The sequence below is a fragment of the Natator depressus genome, chromosome 3 (assembly GCF_965152275.1).
Source record: "Natator depressus isolate rNatDep1 chromosome 3, rNatDep2.hap1, whole genome shotgun sequence".
NCBI classification, from domain to species: Eukaryota; Metazoa; Chordata; order Testudines; family Cheloniidae; genus Natator; species Natator depressus.
In genome coordinates this window covers 177,174,931-177,195,467 of record NC_134236.1, presented here as the reverse complement: position 1 = coordinate 177,195,467, position 20,537 = coordinate 177,174,931, and the positions used below count along the sequence as shown (strand labels likewise).

The 20,537-nt window shown below is 42.2% G+C and overlaps 1 protein-coding gene across 1 annotated transcript in view; it reads right to left on the bottom strand.

Annotated features, from left to right (window-relative positions):
* The window catches only part of TTC7A (tetratricopeptide repeat domain 7A), a 257,204-nt gene that overhangs the window by 213,627 nt on the left and 23,040 nt on the right, over positions 1 to 20,537 (bottom strand). Inside the window, exons 4-5 of the mRNA XM_074949389.1 lie at positions 12,498 to 12,628; positions 11,941 to 12,053 (exon numbers count right to left, since the gene is read on the bottom strand). Coding sequence (XP_074805490.1) covers positions 11,941 to 12,053; positions 12,498 to 12,628 — 244 coding nt within the window. The remainder of the gene's footprint in view (positions 1 to 11,940; positions 12,054 to 12,497; positions 12,629 to 20,537) is intronic.

Here is a 20,537-nt window from a genome sequence, read left to right as displayed (position 1 = left end):
CCAAGTTTCACCTCACTTAAAAACAACTTACTAACAAAATCAGACATAAAAATACACAAGTGTCACAGCACACTACTACTGAAAAATTGCTTAACTTTCTCATTTTTACCATATAATTATAAAATAAATCAATTGGAATATAAATATTGAACTTACATTTCAGTGTATAGTATATAGACCAATATAAACAAGTAATTGTCTGCATGAAATTTTAGTTTATCCTGAGTTCGCTAGTGCTTTTTATGTAGCCTGTTGTAAAACTAGCAAATGTCTAGATGAGTTGATATATCCCCCGGAAGACCACTGCGTACCCCCAGGGGCTCATGTAACAGTGGTTGAGAACTTAGTCCTAGATTAACACCCATCCTGCAGCAAAAAGTGCCATCGGAGTTTTATTGACAGCAAGTCATCAGGATCTCATTTTTACATCTTATTCAGTAGCAGCACATCACAGTTGTCTATAACAGATGGAAGCGTTCACCATGAGATGAGTGCATTACAGAAAACTTCTCATTGTCACTCCTCTTGGGTACAGTTTTACCTGCTTAAACTGTGTGCAGCTGGTGCCTTTTGGAATGACATCTGGCTACAGTATCAGACAGTATCAGCTGTGTACCCCCTAGATTGGGACACTGTAAAAACACTGGCAACAACCACCTAAAAAACAGTCTCAAATATTGGCTGGGTACAGTCCAAGGAGCACAACAAGCTGTAGAACAGCGAATAATGAATCAAGCATTTGATGAGAGCAGTGATATTAGGCAATGGCAAGTAGGAAACCAAGTAATGGTTAAAAATAAACCAGAACCTAAAAAAGAAGTATGCAAGATATTAGATCGCAATTCCTAGAGGACAGCTTGCTTATCTACTAATGAAAACTGGTAAGTAAGAACTAGATAAGTTCTTGGAGGATAGGCCCATGAATGGCTATTAGCCAGGATAGGCAGGGATGGTATCCCTAGCCTCTGTTTGCCAGAAGCTGGAAATGGGTGACAGAGGATGGATCACTTGATGATTACCTGTTCTGTTCCTTCCCTCTGGGGCACCTGGCATTGGCCACTGTTGGAAGACAGGATACTGGGCTAGATGGAACTTTGGTCTGACCCAGTATGGCCGTTCTTATGTTCAGAGCGGGATTTTCAAAAGCACTCAGCACTGACCTAACTCTGCTTCATGGAAGTCAATGGTAAAACTCCCACTGAAGTTCTGTCTACACTATGCTGTGGGATCTGAAGCTGTCCAAGGCTGAAGCACAATTTGGGGGTAATGTTATAATACAGTTTGAGCCAGTCCACAGAGCAAAATGAAAGTGTGTTTCACAATGTTCAAGAACTGCCCCATGGCACCGCGGCTCTGGATAATATACAAAGGACTATACTACAGGACGAATTGGACACGGGTGAGGTCTTTCTTGGGATACAGGATTAGGAAGGTAAATAAATGAGTAGGCTGGAGGCAGAATGGCTGTACTAGGTAAAATAAAGGGGAACATATAGGAAACCATTTACAGTGGACAAGATAAGAAAGGATAAATTAAGCCTCGAACAAAGGATGAGGTAAAGAGTAAGTTGTTCACGGACAGTGTGTGCACAGACAGAGCATGGGACTGTTTCCTACAAAGTGACCAGCCAATCTCAAAATGTGTAATGCAATGTATAGTAAATGCAATGTAATGTGTAAATGCATATAAAGGAAGTGGTTTGCTGTGCATCTCTGGATGTGTGGTACACCTTAGACCAGTGGTGGCCAACCTGAGCCGGAGAAGGAGCCAGAATTTACCAATGTACATTGCCAAAGAGCAACAGTAATACCTCAGCAGCCCCCCCATCAGCTCCCACCACTGCCCCACTCCCAGTGCCTCCCACCCACCAGCAGCCCTGCCAATCAGCACATCCCCGTCCCTCCCCACACCTCCCGATCAACTGTTTTGTAGTGTGCAGGAGGCTCTGGGGGGGAAGAGGGGAGGAGCGAGGGCACGGCAGGCTCTGGGGAGGGGTGGAGTAGGGGCAGGAAGGGGTGGAGTAGGGGCAGAGCCTGAGATTGAGCAGTGAGCACCCCCCAGCACACTGGAAAGTTGGCGCCTGTAGCTCCAGCCCCAGAGTCGGTGCCTATACAAGGAGCCGCATATGGCTCCAGAGTCACAGGTTGGCCAACCCTGCCTTAGACCAACCCCCTACACTTGAATCTGATCAACTCAGTGTAGTTTTTCTGTATACCAAATAAAGGAACCTGAATGATGACACCGGAGTCCAACTGAGTTCTTGGGGAAACTACTGGAATAGGTCTCAGGGGAACCCCTATGCAGGAGGTAAAATCTGCTTTTTTCAAAGCTGCACAGTGGATTTGGGTGTCCAATTAGTTGAATCTGGAAAGTCTCAGCCGAAACAGGTTCAGGGGAGGCCCTGCTAGGGATTTTACCAAACCTTCCCAACAGTGCTACAGCACTAGGGTAGCTCCACCAGTGCTACTACTAACAGTGGGATGCTGGTGTAGACCAGCCAGAGCCACTTTCACCACCATATTATTTGACCCTGTTCAGAGCAGATCATGGTGACACAGTGACAGAAATGCCAGCAGACAGTCTACACTAGCACTTTGACCAATGGAGCTACACTTGTGCTAGAACAGTGGTGGAGCTTCACAGAAACTGCAGTGCAGACAAGGCCCAACAGGCTACTTCCCTTGCGTAGCCAGCAACCTCGTTTGTGAACACTGTGACACCATGACTGTAACGATGCTCCATGTTTGATTTTAGCTAAGTCTGAACACGGTTTATGATACAATTAAAATGATAACAACACCTTACACTTTCGTAGCATCTCCCACCAAGGATCTCAAAGCACCTTAAACACACTCATGAATTTACCCTGACAGCACCCCTGTGATGTAGGGAAGTATTATTGCCAGTGTTTCAAATGGGGAAACTGAAGTAGAGAGATTAAGTGACTTGCCCAAGTCTGTGGCAGACGCAGAAATTGACATCATGTTTTCTAAGTTCTAGTTCTATGACTTAACCACTAGACCAACGACAATCACAAACAAGTGTGGAGCAGAGCTAAATGAAGAATGGATTTTTAAGTTCACTAGTCATTCTGAAAAAAAAAACCTGAAATCTTTTTGGGGGGGAGGGTCAACTGAAATGATTTTTTTTTAAAATGTTCAGTGAATCAAGAAGTATAAAAAATAAAATTTGACTTGGGCAGAAACTAACATTTTATTTTGACCTGATTCTTTTCTTTTCCATTTAAATTTTGAGCATTTTGACAAAAGCCAAGGAGGACTAGATTTACATATAGCGCCGTGAGGGAAACAAGGAAGAAAAGAGCATGAGGCGTTGCCTTATAAACTTTTAGCCCAGTGGCTAGGGTAGTCTCTGGGGTTGTGGGAGACCCAGGGTCAATTCCTCCTTCTGCCTAGTGTGAAGAAGGGATTTGAATTTGGGTCCCCCACATTATAGAAAAGTGTCCTATTCACTGGGCTATGGGTTATTCTGCTGGGGGTCTCCCTGTCTCTCCTGTTGAGGCTGTTGCACTTTTTATAAATAAGTTTCAGACCTTGACACCTACACTGGTCAATAACAGGTGGACTTAAATACAACAACCATAAAACAACCACAAAGAAAAAAGCTACTTAGATCTGCTCAGAAATGAGTGTAACAAGAACAACTCAGGACATGATTTGTTAGTCCCATTCTCCTATTCCCCTTTTGTCTCGACTGGTCTGTTTTAAGAGTCAGTCCTGAAAAGATTTACTAGAGGGTGCAGCCATGAATTATAGACCTCAAACCCTCATCCCACTTAAGAATCCACTAGTGTGCATTCATTCTAAGGCCTAGTGAACTCACTGAGACTCTGCATAAGTGCAGGAGTCAGCTCCAGCACGTTCTGATGCAGGATCAAGGCCTCAGACTGTAAATGATTTAGGGCAGGAACAGTGCTTATGTCTTTAAAAGCACCATTCACATATACGGTGCTATATAACAATATTAATAATGAAGAAGAATGCACAGCATTGTACCAAATTTCAGATTGATTTCTATTTGTAATACTTTTTTTTAAATCTGTTCAACAACAGTGGGAATGCTGTTTAAACAAAGGAGAAAGCCAAACAACAAGGCACTGTGAATGAGATCCATTACTGTACTTCTAAGCTGTCATTCATTATTTTGTTGAATTTGTGAGAAAACAGGTCTGACCCTTTCCTTTGAAGGGAGAGCTAGCTATATATTTTAAATGCTGTATTTACTTAGTTATAAACAGAGAGCATATTCTCACATCTAGCCAACTGCTTCAGACTACTACAACATGCCACAATCTTTCCTCTTAAATTCTTAAAAACATGCATCCTATTTCACGTTCTGAAGAATGTTCCTGGGGTGGAAGAAATGTGTAGTTAACAATAATACTTATACAGTGCCATACCTGAGACAAGCTTAAAAATTTTAAAATTAAAAGCAAAAGATCTAGAATGAGAGGTAAAGTGACCTATCACTGGATAGTCTTCTCCTACGTTTAGCATTATATTATAAGTCTTCTCAGAAAGGCTTGATTGTAGATAAGTGTTTAAAAAAAGAATTGGGAGATGGGATTAAATCCAGCTTTCAGTTGGCTAATTCATAGAATCATAGAAGATTAGGGTTGGAAGAGACCTAAGGAGGTCATCTAGTCTAATCCCCTGCTCAAAGCAGGACCAACACCAACCAAATAATCCCAGCCAGGGCTTTGTCAAGTCGGGCCTTAAAAACCTCTAAGGATAGAGATTCCACCACCTCCCTAGGTAACCTATTTCAGTGCTTCACCCCCCTTCTAGTGAAATAGTGTTTCCTAATATCCAACCTAGACCTGCCCCACTGAGACCATTGCTTCTTGTTCTGTCATCTGCCCCCACTGAGAACAGCCTAGCTCCATCTTCTTTGGAACCCCCCTTCACGTAGTTGAAGGCTGCTATCAAATCCCCCTACACTCTTCTCTTCTGCAGACTAAATAACCACAGTTCCCTCAGCCTCTCCTTGTAAGTCAGGTGCCCCAGCCCCTAATCATTTTCGTTGCCCTCCGCTGGATTCTCTCCAATTTGTCCACATCCCTTCTGTAGTGGGGGGAAAAAAAACTGGATGCAGTACTCCAGGTGTGGCCTCACCAGTGCTGAAGAGAGGGGAATAATGTCTTCCCTCGATCTGCTGGCAATGTTCCTACTAATACAGCCCAATATGCTGTGGGCCTGCTTGGCAACAAGGGCACATTGCTGTCTCATATCCAGCTTCTCGTCCACTGTAATCCCCAGGTCCTTTTCTGCAGAACTGCTGCTTACCCAGTCGGTCCCCAGCCTGTAGCAGTGCATGGGATTCTTCCGTCCTAAGTGCAAGACTCTGCACTTGTCCTTGTTGAACCTCATCAGATTTCTTTTGACCCAATCCTCCAATTTGTCTAGGTCACTCTGGACTCTATCCCTACCCTCCAGTATATCTACCTCTCCTGCCAGCTTAGTGTCATCCGCGAACTTCCTGAGGGTGCAATCCATCCCATCATCCAGATCATTAATAAAGATGTTGAACAAAACCAGCACCAGCACAGACCGCCTGGGACACTCCGCTTGATACTGGCTGCCAACTAGACATTGAGCCATTGATCACTACCCGTTGAGCCTGACAATCTAGCCAGCTTTCTATCCACCTTATAGTCCATTCATCCAATCCATACTTTTTTAACTTGCTGGCAAAAATACTGTAGGAGACCGTATCAAAAGCTTTGCTAAAGTCAAGATATATCACATCCTCCGCTTTCCCCATATCCATAGAGCCAGTTATCTCATCACAGAAGGCAATCAGATTGGTCAGGCATGACTTGCCCTTGGTGAATCCATGTTGACTGTTCCTGACCACCTTCCTCTCCTCCAAGTGCTTCAAAATGGATTCCTTGAGGACCTGCTCCATGATTTTACTGGGGACTGAAGTGACACTGACCGGTCTGTAGTTCCCTGGGTTCTCCTTGTTCCCTTTTTAAAATATGGACACTATATTTGCCTTTTTCCAATCATCCAGGACCTCCCCCAATCGCCACAAGTTTTCAAAGATAAAGGCCAATGGCTCTGCAAGCACATCAGCCAACTCCCTCAGCACCCTTGGATGCATTAGATCTGGACCCATGGACTTGCGCATGTCCAGCTTTTCTAAATAGTCCTTAACCTGTTCTTTCACCACTGAGGGCTGCTCACCTCCTCCCCATACTGTGTTGCCCAGGACAGCAGTGTGGGAGCTGACCTTGTCTGTGAAGACCAAGGCAAAAAAAAGTATTGAGTACTTCAGCTTTTTCCACATCATCTGTCACTAGGTTGCCTCCCCCATTCATTAAGGGTCCCACACTTTCCCTGACCTTTTTCTTGTTGCTAACATACCTGTAGAAACCCTTCTTGTTACCCTTTACATCCCTTGCTAGCTGCAACTCCAGTTGTGTTTTGGCCTTCCTGATTACACCCGTGCATTCTCAAGCAATATTTTTATACTCCTCCCTAGTCATCTGTCCAAATTTCCAGTTCTTGTAAGCTTCCTTTTTGAGTTTAAGCTCACCGAAGATTTAACTGTTAAGCCAAGCTGGTCTCCTGATATATTTGTTATTCTTTCTGCACATCAGGATGGTTTGTTCCTGCGCCCTCAATAAGGTTTCTTTAAAATACAGCTAGCTCTCCTTCAGTGGTTCTCAACCATTTCCGCACCTGGACCACATCTAGCTTGCACCTCCCCTTCCTGTTTAGCAATATGGGTAGAGCAGGTGATCAAAATCTGTTTGGAATCTCAAGCTGAGAGCTCCTGGCCCTAATCGATGATAAAAACTGACTGGTTCCTGGGAACGGGATATTTCCTCTAGGAGAATTCAATGGATTCTCTAGGAGAACTCAAAATATTTCTCCTTTTATATGAGGGAGAAGATAAACATACATAAGAACGGCCATACTGGGTCAGACCAAAGGTCCATCTAGCCCAGTATCCTGTCTTCTGACAGTGGCCAATGCCAGGTGTCCCAGAGGGAATGAACAGAACAGGTAATCACCAAGTAATCCATCCTCTGTAGCCCATTCCCAGCTTCTGGCAAACAGAGGCTAGGGACACCATAGATGGACCTATCCTTGATGAACTCATTTAGTTCTTTTTTGAACCCTGTTATAGTCTTGGCCTTCACAACATCCTCTGGCAAGGAGTGCACAACTAGGAAAGTTATGACCATTAAAAGAAATGTGTGCAGTGTTTAGTGCCAGGGTTTAACAGCAACTGAAGCTTGTATTTGACACTGAGCAGCACCGGAGAGGTATTAAAAGCTATACAATTTGTTGTGACACAAAGGCACAACAGGACAAAAGAACCCTAGTCGGAAGGAGAGTGGGTCATGTTCTTGCTCGAATGGCTGCCACGGCTGCTTCAGAGAGAACCTTCCATGAGATTGTGAAGAATAAAGGAGCACACTTAGAACAGTGTGATCGGGCACTCTGTGAGACAGCCAGGAATAATGTCAAAAAGAGCAGTTATGGAGCCAAGTGAGCACTACCATATATTTAAGTAAGCCATTTGGGTCTTAGAATCAGTGAGATGAAATGGTCTAGATTACACCCTCTCCCCACTCTCCCATTGACTGTGTTTATATATTACGCACGCAAATGCACAGAGTGGTGGATCCTCAATTATCTTGCATTAGCCATCTACAGAAATGTGACCATTCAGAAACAAAACCTCTCGAAGGATGGATGACAGCAGAGTTGAGAAAACCACAGGTTGATGCTGGAAAGAGTGGCTTGAGGAAGGGGTAATACCCGCTTCAGACGGGAAAAGGTGTGGGCTGCTCAGTGATAAGGAACATCCTCAATGAAAAGCAGCAGTGCAGCCCACGTCTATACACGGTTTCGATTGTGGGTGACATTTTCAAAAGGAACTAAGTGGCTTAGGAACATAAGTCCCACTTTCAAAAACAACGTAGGCACTTGAGATTTAAGCTCACGTCACTTTCAGGGGTTTTCAAAAATTTTTACCCTGAAAGCTTTTCTGGGCAGGTACCTTGGCCAAAGTTTTACAAAGCATCTAGTGCTTTTGGGTGCCTCTATTTTTGGATGCCAACTTGGGTCATCTTAAAGGAGTCTAATTTTCAGAAAGCACTTAACATCCACTTCTAAAAGTCAGGCCCTTTTAAGAGGTCTTAAGTTGGACATCCAAAAATGGAGGCATCCAAAAATCACTAGTCACTTTGGAAAATCCTGTCCCTTCTCTTTTTATTTGTCTGCAAAACACCTAGCACACTTCTGGTGCTACATAAATAACATCATAATAATAAATCATTAAGATGAAAACAGGACTCAGGAGAGGTCTCTATGCCCTGTGGAAATATTTATAGTTTTGATTGCAAATCCTGCACATTAGCATAAAGAAACCATTCATGTGTAATAAGCTAAACTAAAAGCCAGTCTTACTATGATCCTTATCTCCATGCACATATTTCCCTAAAAAAGTAAATAGTCTTTCTCACTAACATCTGCACAACAGGCTGCTTCCCACACTGAGGCAGCACCTGCCTGGTTGTACTTTGCATCAGCAGAATATCAATGATGCTTACTGAAATAATACAAGAAAGCTCTTTTGTGACTCAGAAGGGCAGACAACTGCAAGAGATTTTCCTTCACTGATACAATATTTTAATTAAATGCACACCAAGAACACAGGGGCTTCCCACAGCTGCAGGCCTTGCTGGTCACTACAGCTGGCTCTTTAACATCTGAAAGGGAGAATGGATCTTTGTTTTGTTAGTTACAGGCTCGCCTTTCACTGTACATTTTAGGAGAGAGGGCTCTCCTGGCCATAATCTGGCATGTTGCCAATGTGAGCAAACAGAGGCAGAAGAACAATGTGCATATCCTCAATTCAGCTGTCTGGCTAGACATTAGACAGCTCTGCTAATTAGAATCAAACGCTTGTGATTCCATAGTATGCATGCGCCAGAGGGAAATGACATCCTGCCATATAGGGCTCTTTGGGTTTTTGTCTTTCTGGGCTGATTTCCTAATTCCACCATGCTGAATGCAACACATAGAATTTCTTTGAGGCATGCAACATCAGGTGGAGAAACAGGGGGTTATATAATATATACACATCTGACAAAGCCTCTTCTCCCTTCTTTTTTAATTTACCCCAAGAGCGTGTTGAGAGTTCTGCTTATGCCCTTCTGTGGTAAAAAAATGAAATTATTAATACTAGCCATGGGTAAATGAGCTAGTAAATGGGATTCTCATACAATTTTTTTCCCCACTAGTCCTTTAACTTCTTGGCTTTAATTCCTGATTTGCACTGGTATAAGTGAGAGGGGAATCAGACTGTGTGTGTTTATTACTGTTCTGACCCTGGGGTTTTATGGTAAAGATTAATCAACCCTTTTATATGGAAGCAAATGCAGAAGGTGTCTTCCTGCTCTAACAGTAGTTCAGCTGATGGACAATGTGATTTTTAACTATAAGTGAATTTTGACTTCAGAATTAATTTTTAAAAAGGCAGCCATTAAAATTAACTAGGGAGTCAAAATTAATACCCAAAGCAACCCAATGGGTACTCTTTACTAACAAGGAATACTTAAGGCTGAATTTAAAATGTCACTGAATATTATGAACATGAGAGTTCCGTATTAAATGATATTTAGTTGACCCCAATACAGTATATTCAAAATGTGATTGTTTTATGCTCTTGATAGCAAGATCAAGTGTGAAAAACTTTTGGCCATAAAACATTAAACCAATTTTTTTATCTATTGTAAAAACAGCAACAGGCTAGAACATCAGCATATTTGATGCACATGAAAGATAACTGAAAAGGAAGTAAACCTTAAGCAGACTGCAAACAGTATGTCACATCTGAAAGACATGTAACCTCTCATCTGTTATTTGGGTATCAAGGAATTATCCGAAACACTTCTATTTCTCTGTCATCTTGGTGTATACGCAAAGTTTTACTGGTTTAACTAATGGTGTGATTTTATTCTGATTTAGTTCAACAGGTGCAACTTTGCGTGTGGACACTCACAGGCCATGTCTACACTAGCAGCACTTTACTAGTATAATAATAATGGGAAAACTATACCAGCAAGGAGCTCCAAGGGTAGACGTAGCTTTACCATCACAGTTGTAATTCGTATTGGTATAATTTAAAATCACCCTCCAGGGACTAAACAAGCTATTCCAGTAAAAGTAGAGTTTTGCTAATATATCTGTATCTACGCTTGGGGCTTCAGCTGGCATGACTCTGTCATCCAGAGATCATACCTCTTCACAGCCCTGATCAACATAGCTGTGCTGGCAGAAGTCTGTAGCGTACCCTGGGCCTTATTTTGGTTCAAGCCTGATTTAAATTGGGTTCAGCTTGAATCTGTAAAATTTCAGGTGCAAATTGTGGGTAGACAGACCCTTAATCATGGCTAAACTTGAAAAAACAACACTGAGAACATTCAGTTTCAGAGAAACATTTAAAACTATGCTCATAAACAACAGAGCTAGCTAAAAATCCCATGTATTTTCCACACATACAAAAAAAATGAAAACAAAATGAAAATGGTTTGTTTAGTTCAAATTTTGGGGGGGGGAATTTTCCAGTTTTTTAATGTTTTCCTCCTTTCCTCTCCCTCCCGGTTCTTTCCTTCCACCCCCGGAGAGGTTTTACAAGTGGATAAACAAAAAAGGGGAGAGAAGGAGGGAGGAAACTGGAAAATTGGACTGGAAACTGGAAAATTCTGACCAAAGTGAAAAGAAAAGGAGTACTTGTGGCACCTTAGAGACTAACAAATTTATTTGAGGATAAGCTTTCGTGAGCTACAGCTCACTTCACTGGACACTCCGATGAAGTGAGCTGTAGCTCATGAAAGCTTATCCTCAAATAAATTTGTTAGTCTCTAAGGTGCCACAAGTTCTCCTTTTCTTTTTGCGAATAGAGATTAACACGGCTGCTACTCTGAAACCTGACCAAAGTGAAAATTTTCTATGAAAATTCAGTCAATAATTCTTTTGTTTGTTTGTTGGCAAAAAAAGTTTTGCTGCAAAAATGTTGACCAGGCCTAGTACACAGAGCTGTGCAAAATTCAGCAGCTGTTTCACTTTGGGGAGGAATGATGGCATAGAACTGGAGGAGACCTTAGCCCTAGCTCTTACACACACTTCTTATATGACCTGAGGTAAGTCAGTGTGTGTCTGTGCTGCAGTTTCTTCATCTGTAAAACAGACTTACCAGCCTCAGCGGGGTGTTTGTGAGGGTACATCCATTTGTGTTTTAAAGTATGGCCCTCAGATGAGAGAGGGGTTTATAAACATCAGGTATTATTATTATTATTACTACATCATGAACATTTTCCTCAGTTGCAATTTACAGTAGGTTTGCAGCCACCAATGTCTTTTTGAGTGTTGGATTCAAAATGAACCCCCAAACAGTATCATAGTTACCCTGTAAGGGAGCCCTCACCTGCATGTCTGTTCTCCTCTCACTCAGTTTTACTACTGTTTAGGCCTTAAATGTCAGATTCAAACAAAGTGAAGTCAATGGAAGGGTTTCCAAGATCACACCCTAGGGTTGAGGTTTTCAAAAACAAACATTCAGTGTCGTCTTTGCTCCGCTCCCACTGAACTCAAAGGTCAAACTCTCATTGACTTCAATGGAAGTAGAATTGGGCCAAAAAAGAGCAGAGATTACGTGCCTATGTCCAGAGAGCAGCGGTTTGGGGCCACTGTCAGGTAGAATGAATGAAAGAACCCTGAAAGGAGAACAGCAGCAAAATCAACATAGTACAGAGATGTAGCTATAATATGTCGTGGCGAGAGCTGTCACAGCTCATTCCAGTTAGCTGTCTTACAGGTGCTACAGGATGGGTATGGAGAAGTATGTCTAAATCCACTGTGAAAGTACATTTGGATTAAATAGCTGCATCCACCTACCCCTTCTTCAAGTGAGACACATATGCACTCTGTAGAGCTGCTTCCAGGAAATAGGGAAGTTCAAAGTCAGAGAAAGTCACAGTGCTGCCTTTTATGCTTCTTGAATGCAAGGTCTGGGAGGGAAACAAAAAGTGATATGATTATAAACTCATTGTCCTTATCTGCTTGCATGCATTGGGAATCACTTTGCAGTGATTGGAAGTACAAAAAAAAAAAAAAAAAAAGTGATGCAGTGCACCATGCTACAACTTATGTACCATACTTACTGTAGTTTTGAGATGTTCAAGTTTATGAACTTTTTGATTTTATGAACCCCAGAGGCCTCAGTTAGCAAAATAAGGGTCCAACTGTATCAAAACTCTTCTATTGTCTGAAATATTGAGAGGACACATCACCCTTTCAGTAGTGCTCTGACAATCCTTTTAGTCTATCAGCACATGTAATTCTGCCCTCGGATTTGCCCAGCTTCCATTGACAAACTCACTGGGAGCCCTGTCCAAAGACAGGATTTGGGCAACGTACAGGTAAGTCACACTTAGGGCACATTTATTCCTTACCTTCTCAAGTTCCTGCACGTACACTTGTGCAATGACACATGCTCTCTCGAAACAAGCCACGACCTCCTCTTCCCTTTCGGACAGCCGAGCACGCGAGGCAATCGAATTGGGCGACCGCTCCAGTGACAGACCTGGAAAATGGCAATACCTTCTTAAACCCAAGCTCAGAAGTAGTGAAGTCAATGTAATCAGTTTTCATAGCATAAATATTTACAAGATGACAGGGAAAAATCTCCTAAATAATACATACTTTTGTTTTGTTTATTTTCTTGCTTGCTTCAAATACTTTTGGAAACATTGGTAGAATAATATGTACTATACTTTAGGACTGTCAAGAGATTTTAAAAATGAATCGTGATAAAAAAAATGAATCAAGATTAATCCGGCTGTTAATAATAGAATACCATTTGTTTAAGTATTTTTGGATGTTTTCTATCTTTTAAAATATATCAATTTCAATTACAACACAGAACACAAAGTCTACAGTGCTCACTTTACATTTATTTTTAATTATAAATATTTGCACTGTAAAAAACAATAGCATTTTTCAATTTACTCAATACAAGTATTGTAGTGCAATCTCTTTATCATGAAAGTTGAACTTACAAATGTAGAATTATATACAAAAAAATAACTGCATTCAAAAATAAAACAAATGTAAAACTTTAGAGCCTTCAAGTCCACTCAGTCCTACTTCAGCCAATCACTCAGACAAACAAGTTTAGTTACAATTTGCAGGAGATAATACTGCCCACTAATTATCTACATCACCTCAAAGTAAGAACAGGTGTTCGCATGGCACTGTTGTAGCCAGCATTGCAAGGTATTTATGTACCAGATGCACTAAAGATTCATATGTCCCTTCATGCTTCAACCACCATTCCAGAGGACGTGCGTCCATGCTGATGACAGGTTCTGCTCGATAACTATCCAAAACAGAGCGGACCGATGCATGTTCATTTTCATCATCTGAGTCAGATGCCACCAGCAGAAGGTTGATTTTCTTTTTTGGTGGTTTGGGTTCTGTAGTTTCCGCATCTGAGTGTTGCTCTTTTAAAACTTCTGAAAACATGCTTCATCCCTCTCAGATTTTGGATGGCACTTCAGATTCTTAAACCTTGGGTCCAGAAATCTCACATTGGTACTATAACACTGCACCCCATATTCTTAATAGAAATATTGTTAGGATATGAATATGGCATAACTAAGATACGTTTTATGCAAGATGGGTCATGTGAGGTATCATTGGAAAGGTTATGATCTACTGAATGTGTTTATATGTTTATCCAATTTCTATGCATGTATCATTTCTGTATCTGAGGTTAGGAATACTGACTATGTAACAATTACAACTGTGTGTATTTGGGGGAACACCCACCAGACAGTAGGCAATCAGCCTCAATGCGCCATTAGGAGGAACAATAAGACTCTAAGCTACAGAAACTCTGAACCTGCCTAAAACAACAATTAGGGTGAAAAATTACATTTTGTAACCTGTTTCTTGAGCGTATTAAGTTTAGTTTGCGTGTTTTGTTTTATTTGCTCAGTGATCTGCTTTGTTTTGTTTGTGATCCCTTATAATCACTTAAAATTTACCTTTTGTAGTTAATAAACTTATTTTTTATTTATTACAAACCTCAGTTTGTGCAATTCATATCGGGGGGGGGGGAAAGCTGTGCATGTCCTCCTGCACACTGAGGGAGGGGGCAAATTTGTATGAGCCTTCACTTTGCAGATCTTTCTATACAGCGCAAGACAATATTATTTTGGGTTTATATCCCAAAGGAAGTGTGCACATGAGTGCTGGCCATTCCCCTAGCTAAGTCCTCCCACACAGCTGATTTCAGTCTATGTCTGCAGCCGCATGTGGCCTTAGCCGTCTGTGTTCTGGAGAAGGCTTGAGAGCCTAGCACAGCAAGGACAGGGTTAAGGTTAGAGTTACCCAGGCTGGTGGAAAGGGTGCGCTCAATGAGACCGCACCACATCAGGTGGCACCCCGGGAAGGGGGGTGGGAGGGGGGTTTCGGTCATGCTGTCACAGGTACCTTCTTTGCATTTTGTCAAATCTGCTATGAAAGTATTCTTAAAATGAACATGTGCTGGGTCATCATCCGAGATTGCTATAACATGAAATATATGACAGAATGCAGATAAAACAGAACAGGAGACATACAATTCTCCCTCAAGGAGTCCAAACACAAAGTTAATTAACACATTGTTTTTTTAATGAGCATCATCAGCATGGAAGCATGTCCTCTGGAATGGTGGCCAAAGCATGAAGGGGCATACGAATGTTTAGCATATCTGACATGTAAATACCTAGCAATGCTGGCTACAAAAGTGCCATGCGAACGCCTGTTCTCACTTTCTGGTGACATTGTAAATAAGAAGCAGGCAGCAGTATCTCCTGTAAATGTAAACAAACTTGTTTGTCTTAACGACTGGCTGAAAAAAGAAGGAGGACTGAGTGGACTTGTAGGCGCTAAAGTTTTACATTGTTTTGTTTTTGAGTGCAGTTATGTAACAAAAAAAAAAATCTACATTTGTAAGTTACTCTTTCACAGTAGAGAGACTGCACTACAGTACTTGTATTAGGTGAATTGAAAAATACTATTTAATCATTTTTACATTTAAATATTTGTAATAAAAATAATATAAAAGTGAGCACTGTATACTTAGTATTCTGTGTTGTAACAGAAATCAATTTATTTGAAAATGTAGAAAAATATCCAAAAATATTTAATAAATTTAAATTGGTACTATATTGTTTAATAGTGTGATTAATCACAATCAGTTTTTTAAATCACAATTTTTTTAGTTAATTGCGTGAGTTAACTGAAATTAAATCGACAGCCCTACTATACATCTATAGGTATTTTGTATTCACTACCTTTCAATTGTTTGATACAGAACAATATTATGCATTTCTATAGCACCTTTCATCTCTTAAGAACACCATTGAGGAAGGGAAGTATTAACCCTATGGCACAGATGGGCAAACTGTGGTAGAGAGAGATTAAGGCCCATATATGCAAAAATGGCCACAGATTTTATAGTAGTGGGTAGTAATAGGGGATTACTTTGTTGCGTATCTATTAACTAACATTCCCTTTTGTGTTTTGTCTTTTCTGTCAACGGTCCACTCTGTGTTAAAGGAACCTTGTCTAGTTCATTTCACCCTCCAGTCCCTCTTCAAAGGTTGTGGTTCTACAATCACATGTCTTTCTCCCCTGCTGATTGCTAAATGAAAGTCCTGCACAAACAAAGGAAACTGACTCTACATGTAGAGGAAGCCATGAAACTCATAGTTTTTTTCCCACAAGAGAACTATCAAATGCACGGGCTAAACTAATTCATAACTGTTTTTCTCTGATCTGTCTTGGCTATACTCATCTAAGGAGCTACTTGCAATGGTAGTACGTTTAAAAAAAATTAGAAAGAAGTGTGATTTCTAAGCTGATGTCCTTCTAAATGCAGAGAGGGCGGTAGGTTTCTTTTAATGGAGTCCAGCATATGGATTTGTGAACATTGTGAAATCATGCAGAGTGGCAGGCCAAAATCACAAATGAGCAACACCACACACATACAAGGACTAGACTGCCCAAGTGTAACCCATCCTCCTCTGCTAGAGAAAACACTGAGAAACCAGCATCCCAGAGCCCGCTGAAAGAAACCCACCACAACCCATTTACACACAATATCTAATGTGGACCCAGAAACCAGCATGAGGGCTCTCATGTAGACAGGATTCAGCCATTTCTACCTCCTGCTCAGAACAGTGAGGCAAGAGGGAGTAAAAACATACAAGTTCACACTACAGCCTCCCTCCACTGGCGAATTACCACTCTAAAGCTCCAGGATGAGGACTGAAGTCAACAATTCTGCTCCTCAGGAACAGATTAACTTTCTACTACAAGGGTGAAGCTCATCTGTGCAGGTGACAGAGCTTTCTCAGGGGCCCATCAGAGACCGTGGAACAAAGTCCTGCAGGAACTAAAGACCATCGCAAACCTCCCCACCTTTCACTACACATGCATGGAGCACCTCTTTGACGTGGTCTCCTCTAACATAACTAACTCCTCTAACATCATGTATATAATTATTTAAAAAAAAAAAAAAACACACCAAACCCATTGTGTGATTATTTGGGGAACCTAAGTATGACTTATGAATTTGGTCAATACTATGAAGTTGTTGCTACAAAAATTGCTGTATCACGAACGTCCCTCTCACTATGTGTATCCATCATTGCTGACAGGTCTTTAAGCATGTACCTCCCAGACTAGGAGCAATGGTGGTTTAATAGAACTCAGTGACCACGCATACACAAAAGCTCTGTCCATTCACTCACTAGCACTGTTACCAACATCTCCTGTCACACTGGTGGCCAAAAGTCAAAGCTTCAGTGGCCATGGTAGATAGGAAACGGGATTGTGGATGCAGCAAATAAAGTTAAATGGCAGCATACCGATTCCTCTCCACACACCAATCAACTCACATCTAACACATGACTCCTAAAACCCTGGAACCTAGGTATGCCAGAACTGTCTATCAATCCAACGATGGCACTAAGGAACACTGAAGCGCACAGAGCATGAAGCCTGGATCTTCTGGCATAATGTCTGTGTTGAACAGTGTTAAAAGGAATTCAGTGTGATGGGCAGCACCTCACAGCTGATCAAGATGGAATAGTTTCAGTTTTGCAGACTGTGTTCCCCATTCCTGAAACGTATTACACTATGAATCTACATCTGGGGCAAAGAACTGCAGATGTCACGCTGTACCAGTAAATTTGGGTACACAATGTCTTTGCTTAGAAGAATGTGTTTCCAGTGTACGCTCTGCAGCCCAATTTATAAACTTGGCTCAGGGAAATCAGTGAACATTAAACAAAAGTGTTTTTGAGACTTGTTCTTTATATAAATTTTTATTAGTCTTTATACATAAGTATACAAAAGTCAGCAGAATACTATTTAGCACTTTACATTAAAGCTCTACAAAAAACTAACTAATCCTCTTTAGAGGAACATTAGAATTACCAGCATTGCACAGATGGGGAAAACTGACAGAAAAGTCTCAAAATGATTCAGCACCAGAGTTAAAATTAGAACCCAGGAGTTCAGACCCAAAATTAATCTGCTAGATCACAATCTCTCTGAAAATAAACTGCCTGATCTTCAGCAAGATAAATCAAAGATTGAGATTAGTTCTAGTACTGTCTGGAACAAACCTTTGAGAATTCCGGCAAAAAATAACCCACACACACTACGCAATGTTTGTCATCAGTCTTGACATTCCTTTTCCAAGCAGTTGAGCAGTGCTTTTGGCACTAAATGGAACAGATTGGAAAAACAGACACATTTGGTGTCCATAACTTTTGAACATTCACTGCAACATCCACTCATATTTAGCATGCCTCTTCTGCAAACAAAGAAAAAGCTTATTCAAGCAGAGGTTCTCCACCAAAACACTCCCAAATCATTGGTTATTTGGGTCATTCATAAAGCTTACTGGCACATTTTGAAAGCATAAGCTTCTTTTTCCGGAGGAGTTCACAAGAGCTTCATCTGTTGTTATTTCTGGACCAACAGTCTTTCATAATCCTATGGTACTTTTTATTTGACGGTCTCAGAGGTGGTGAGGTGAGTGGAGTTTAAAGCTTCAAACAACCCCCTGAAGTTATTTTTCCTAAAAGGAGAGATGTAGCTAAGAGATTAAGTGACTTGCCTAATGCTGCAGAGTTAAACAGGACCACTAGCTTCCAGTCTTGCATGCTTGACCCACTTGGTCACCCTTTTTCTAATGGGCATGATTAGTTATTTTCACTGTTATTGCTCTTCTTGAACCTTGTAATGGACATTCTTATCTGCTCAGACTCCCAATTGTTGTCAGAGGAGCAGGTGACAGCTACGGCCAGGTCAGCTTTTTATCAACGCTCTGCCTGGGCAATAGACTGCAACTATTTCTTCAGGATATAATTATTATCCATGCCTTTGTCAACACCAAATTAGATTCTGCAATACACTCTATATGGGGCTATGTATTCATTCCGTCTGGAAAATGATGTGCAGAATTCAGGAGCCTGCTTATTAAATGAAGTTTTTTTTCATGGACATATTAAACCAGTGGTCTAAGACCCGCCCTGGCTGATTGTAAGTTTCTCGATAGATTTTAAAGTGCTGGTTTTAATCTATAAAATCCTAAATGGCCTTGGACTATAAGGGACTCTTTTTGTGGCATTCTGCCATAGTTGCAGTCAAGGAGACACCACAGGTAGAGTCCCCTGACGTGCAGTCACCTACCCACACCAGAGATGGGAAGGGGCGATTTGCCCTTAGGACGAAAAGCCTTTGGAACTTGCTTCCTCCCAGATCACAGCAACCCAATTTTGTTAACCTACCAGACACACCACAAGGACCATGTTTTCTCCCTGGCCTTTAAGGGGTTGAGGGGGTTGAAGAGTGACTGGAGAGGGGTCAGGCTTGATGGTGACTTTAATAGGGATTATCATACTGGTGTTCATGTAAGTCACTGCTGGGGTAGCACTGTCTTTGGGTAATTGCTGGAGTCCATTTAACTTGTGGTTTATAAATCTGTAGAACTGAGGTCTGTTCCTCAGAGTTCAGCCACCCAGCATCCACGCTGTGAGGTGGAGCGAAGCAAGGTTCGGGTGCAGCAGCTGCCTGTGATCCTGAGAGAGTAGGTCCGGATGGTTGGGAACAGCCGACGGAGCTGCTACTGCCAAGCCTATGAGCGTGCTGAACCAATGCCGGCGAGGCCAGGCTGGGGCAATCATAATGACTCGAACCTTATCCTTCCTGATCTTGAAAAGGACCCTGTTGATCAGTGGGATTGGCGGGAAAGCATACATCAGAAGGCTTGATCTCGCCAGCAGAAAGGCATCGGATAGCGAGCCGCTGTCGAGGCCTGGCAGAGAGCAGAACTGGTGACATTTTCTGTTCTGTCTAGTGGCGAACAGGTCCACTTGGGGAGCTCCCCACTTCCAGAAAAGCATCCTGACAAACTCCAAGTGGAGGGACCACTTGTGGGGAGAAAAGAAGGACCTGCTTAAGTGATCCGCCAGCATGTTCCGAACACCGAGGAGGTGGGAGGTTTCCAGGTGGATCGCCTTGCTGGATGCAGAAATCCCACAGGCGAAGGGCTTCTTGACACAGGGCCAATGACCAGGATCCCCCTTGCCTGTTGACATAGAACATGGAGTCCGTGTTGTCTGTCAGCACCTGCACCATATGACTCGACAGATGGGGAAGAAACACCTTGCAAGCAAGGCAGATGGCCCTGAGCTCTCTGACATTTATGTGAAGTGACAATTCCTCTTGAGACCATAGCCCCCGAGTCTTGAGAGCACCAAAGTGTACTCCCCAACTGAGGTCGGACACATCTGACACCAGAGATACTGTGGGCCGTGAAGTCGCAACAGAACACCTTCCATCACTGGATCCGGGTTTGACCACCATTGGAGCAAGGTGAGTACCCAGGGAGGGATCGCGAGGACCCTGCCCAAGGGATGTCTGGCTGGGGAACAGATTGACAACAGCCACATCTGAAGGGACTTCCTCCCCAGTCTTGTGCGTTGGATGACGTAGGTGCACACAGCCATGTGACCTAGGAGTCTGAGGCAGACCCGAGCTATGGCGAGCGGGCGTGCAGTGATCCGGACAGCTTTCAGACATTAAGAACCAAACCAAGGTTCTCGTGTACCAGGATATCATTATCCCCACTCTCCTGTACAGTGCTGAAACCTGGGTCATGTTCATTAGACACCTCCAGGCTGTTGAACGATACCATCAACAGTGCCTCCACAAGATTTTATGAATTAAGTGGGATGATAGACGCACCAACATCAGCTTTCTGTACCACGCCAAGACCTCCAACATCAAAGCTATAACCATCTGCCACCAAATCCGCAGGGTTGGTCAAGTTCTTCAAATGCCAGGCAATCAACTCCCAAAGCTGGTCATGTTCTCACAATTGAGTCAAGGCTAACTGATGAGGGGAGGGCAAAGAAAGCACTTCAAAG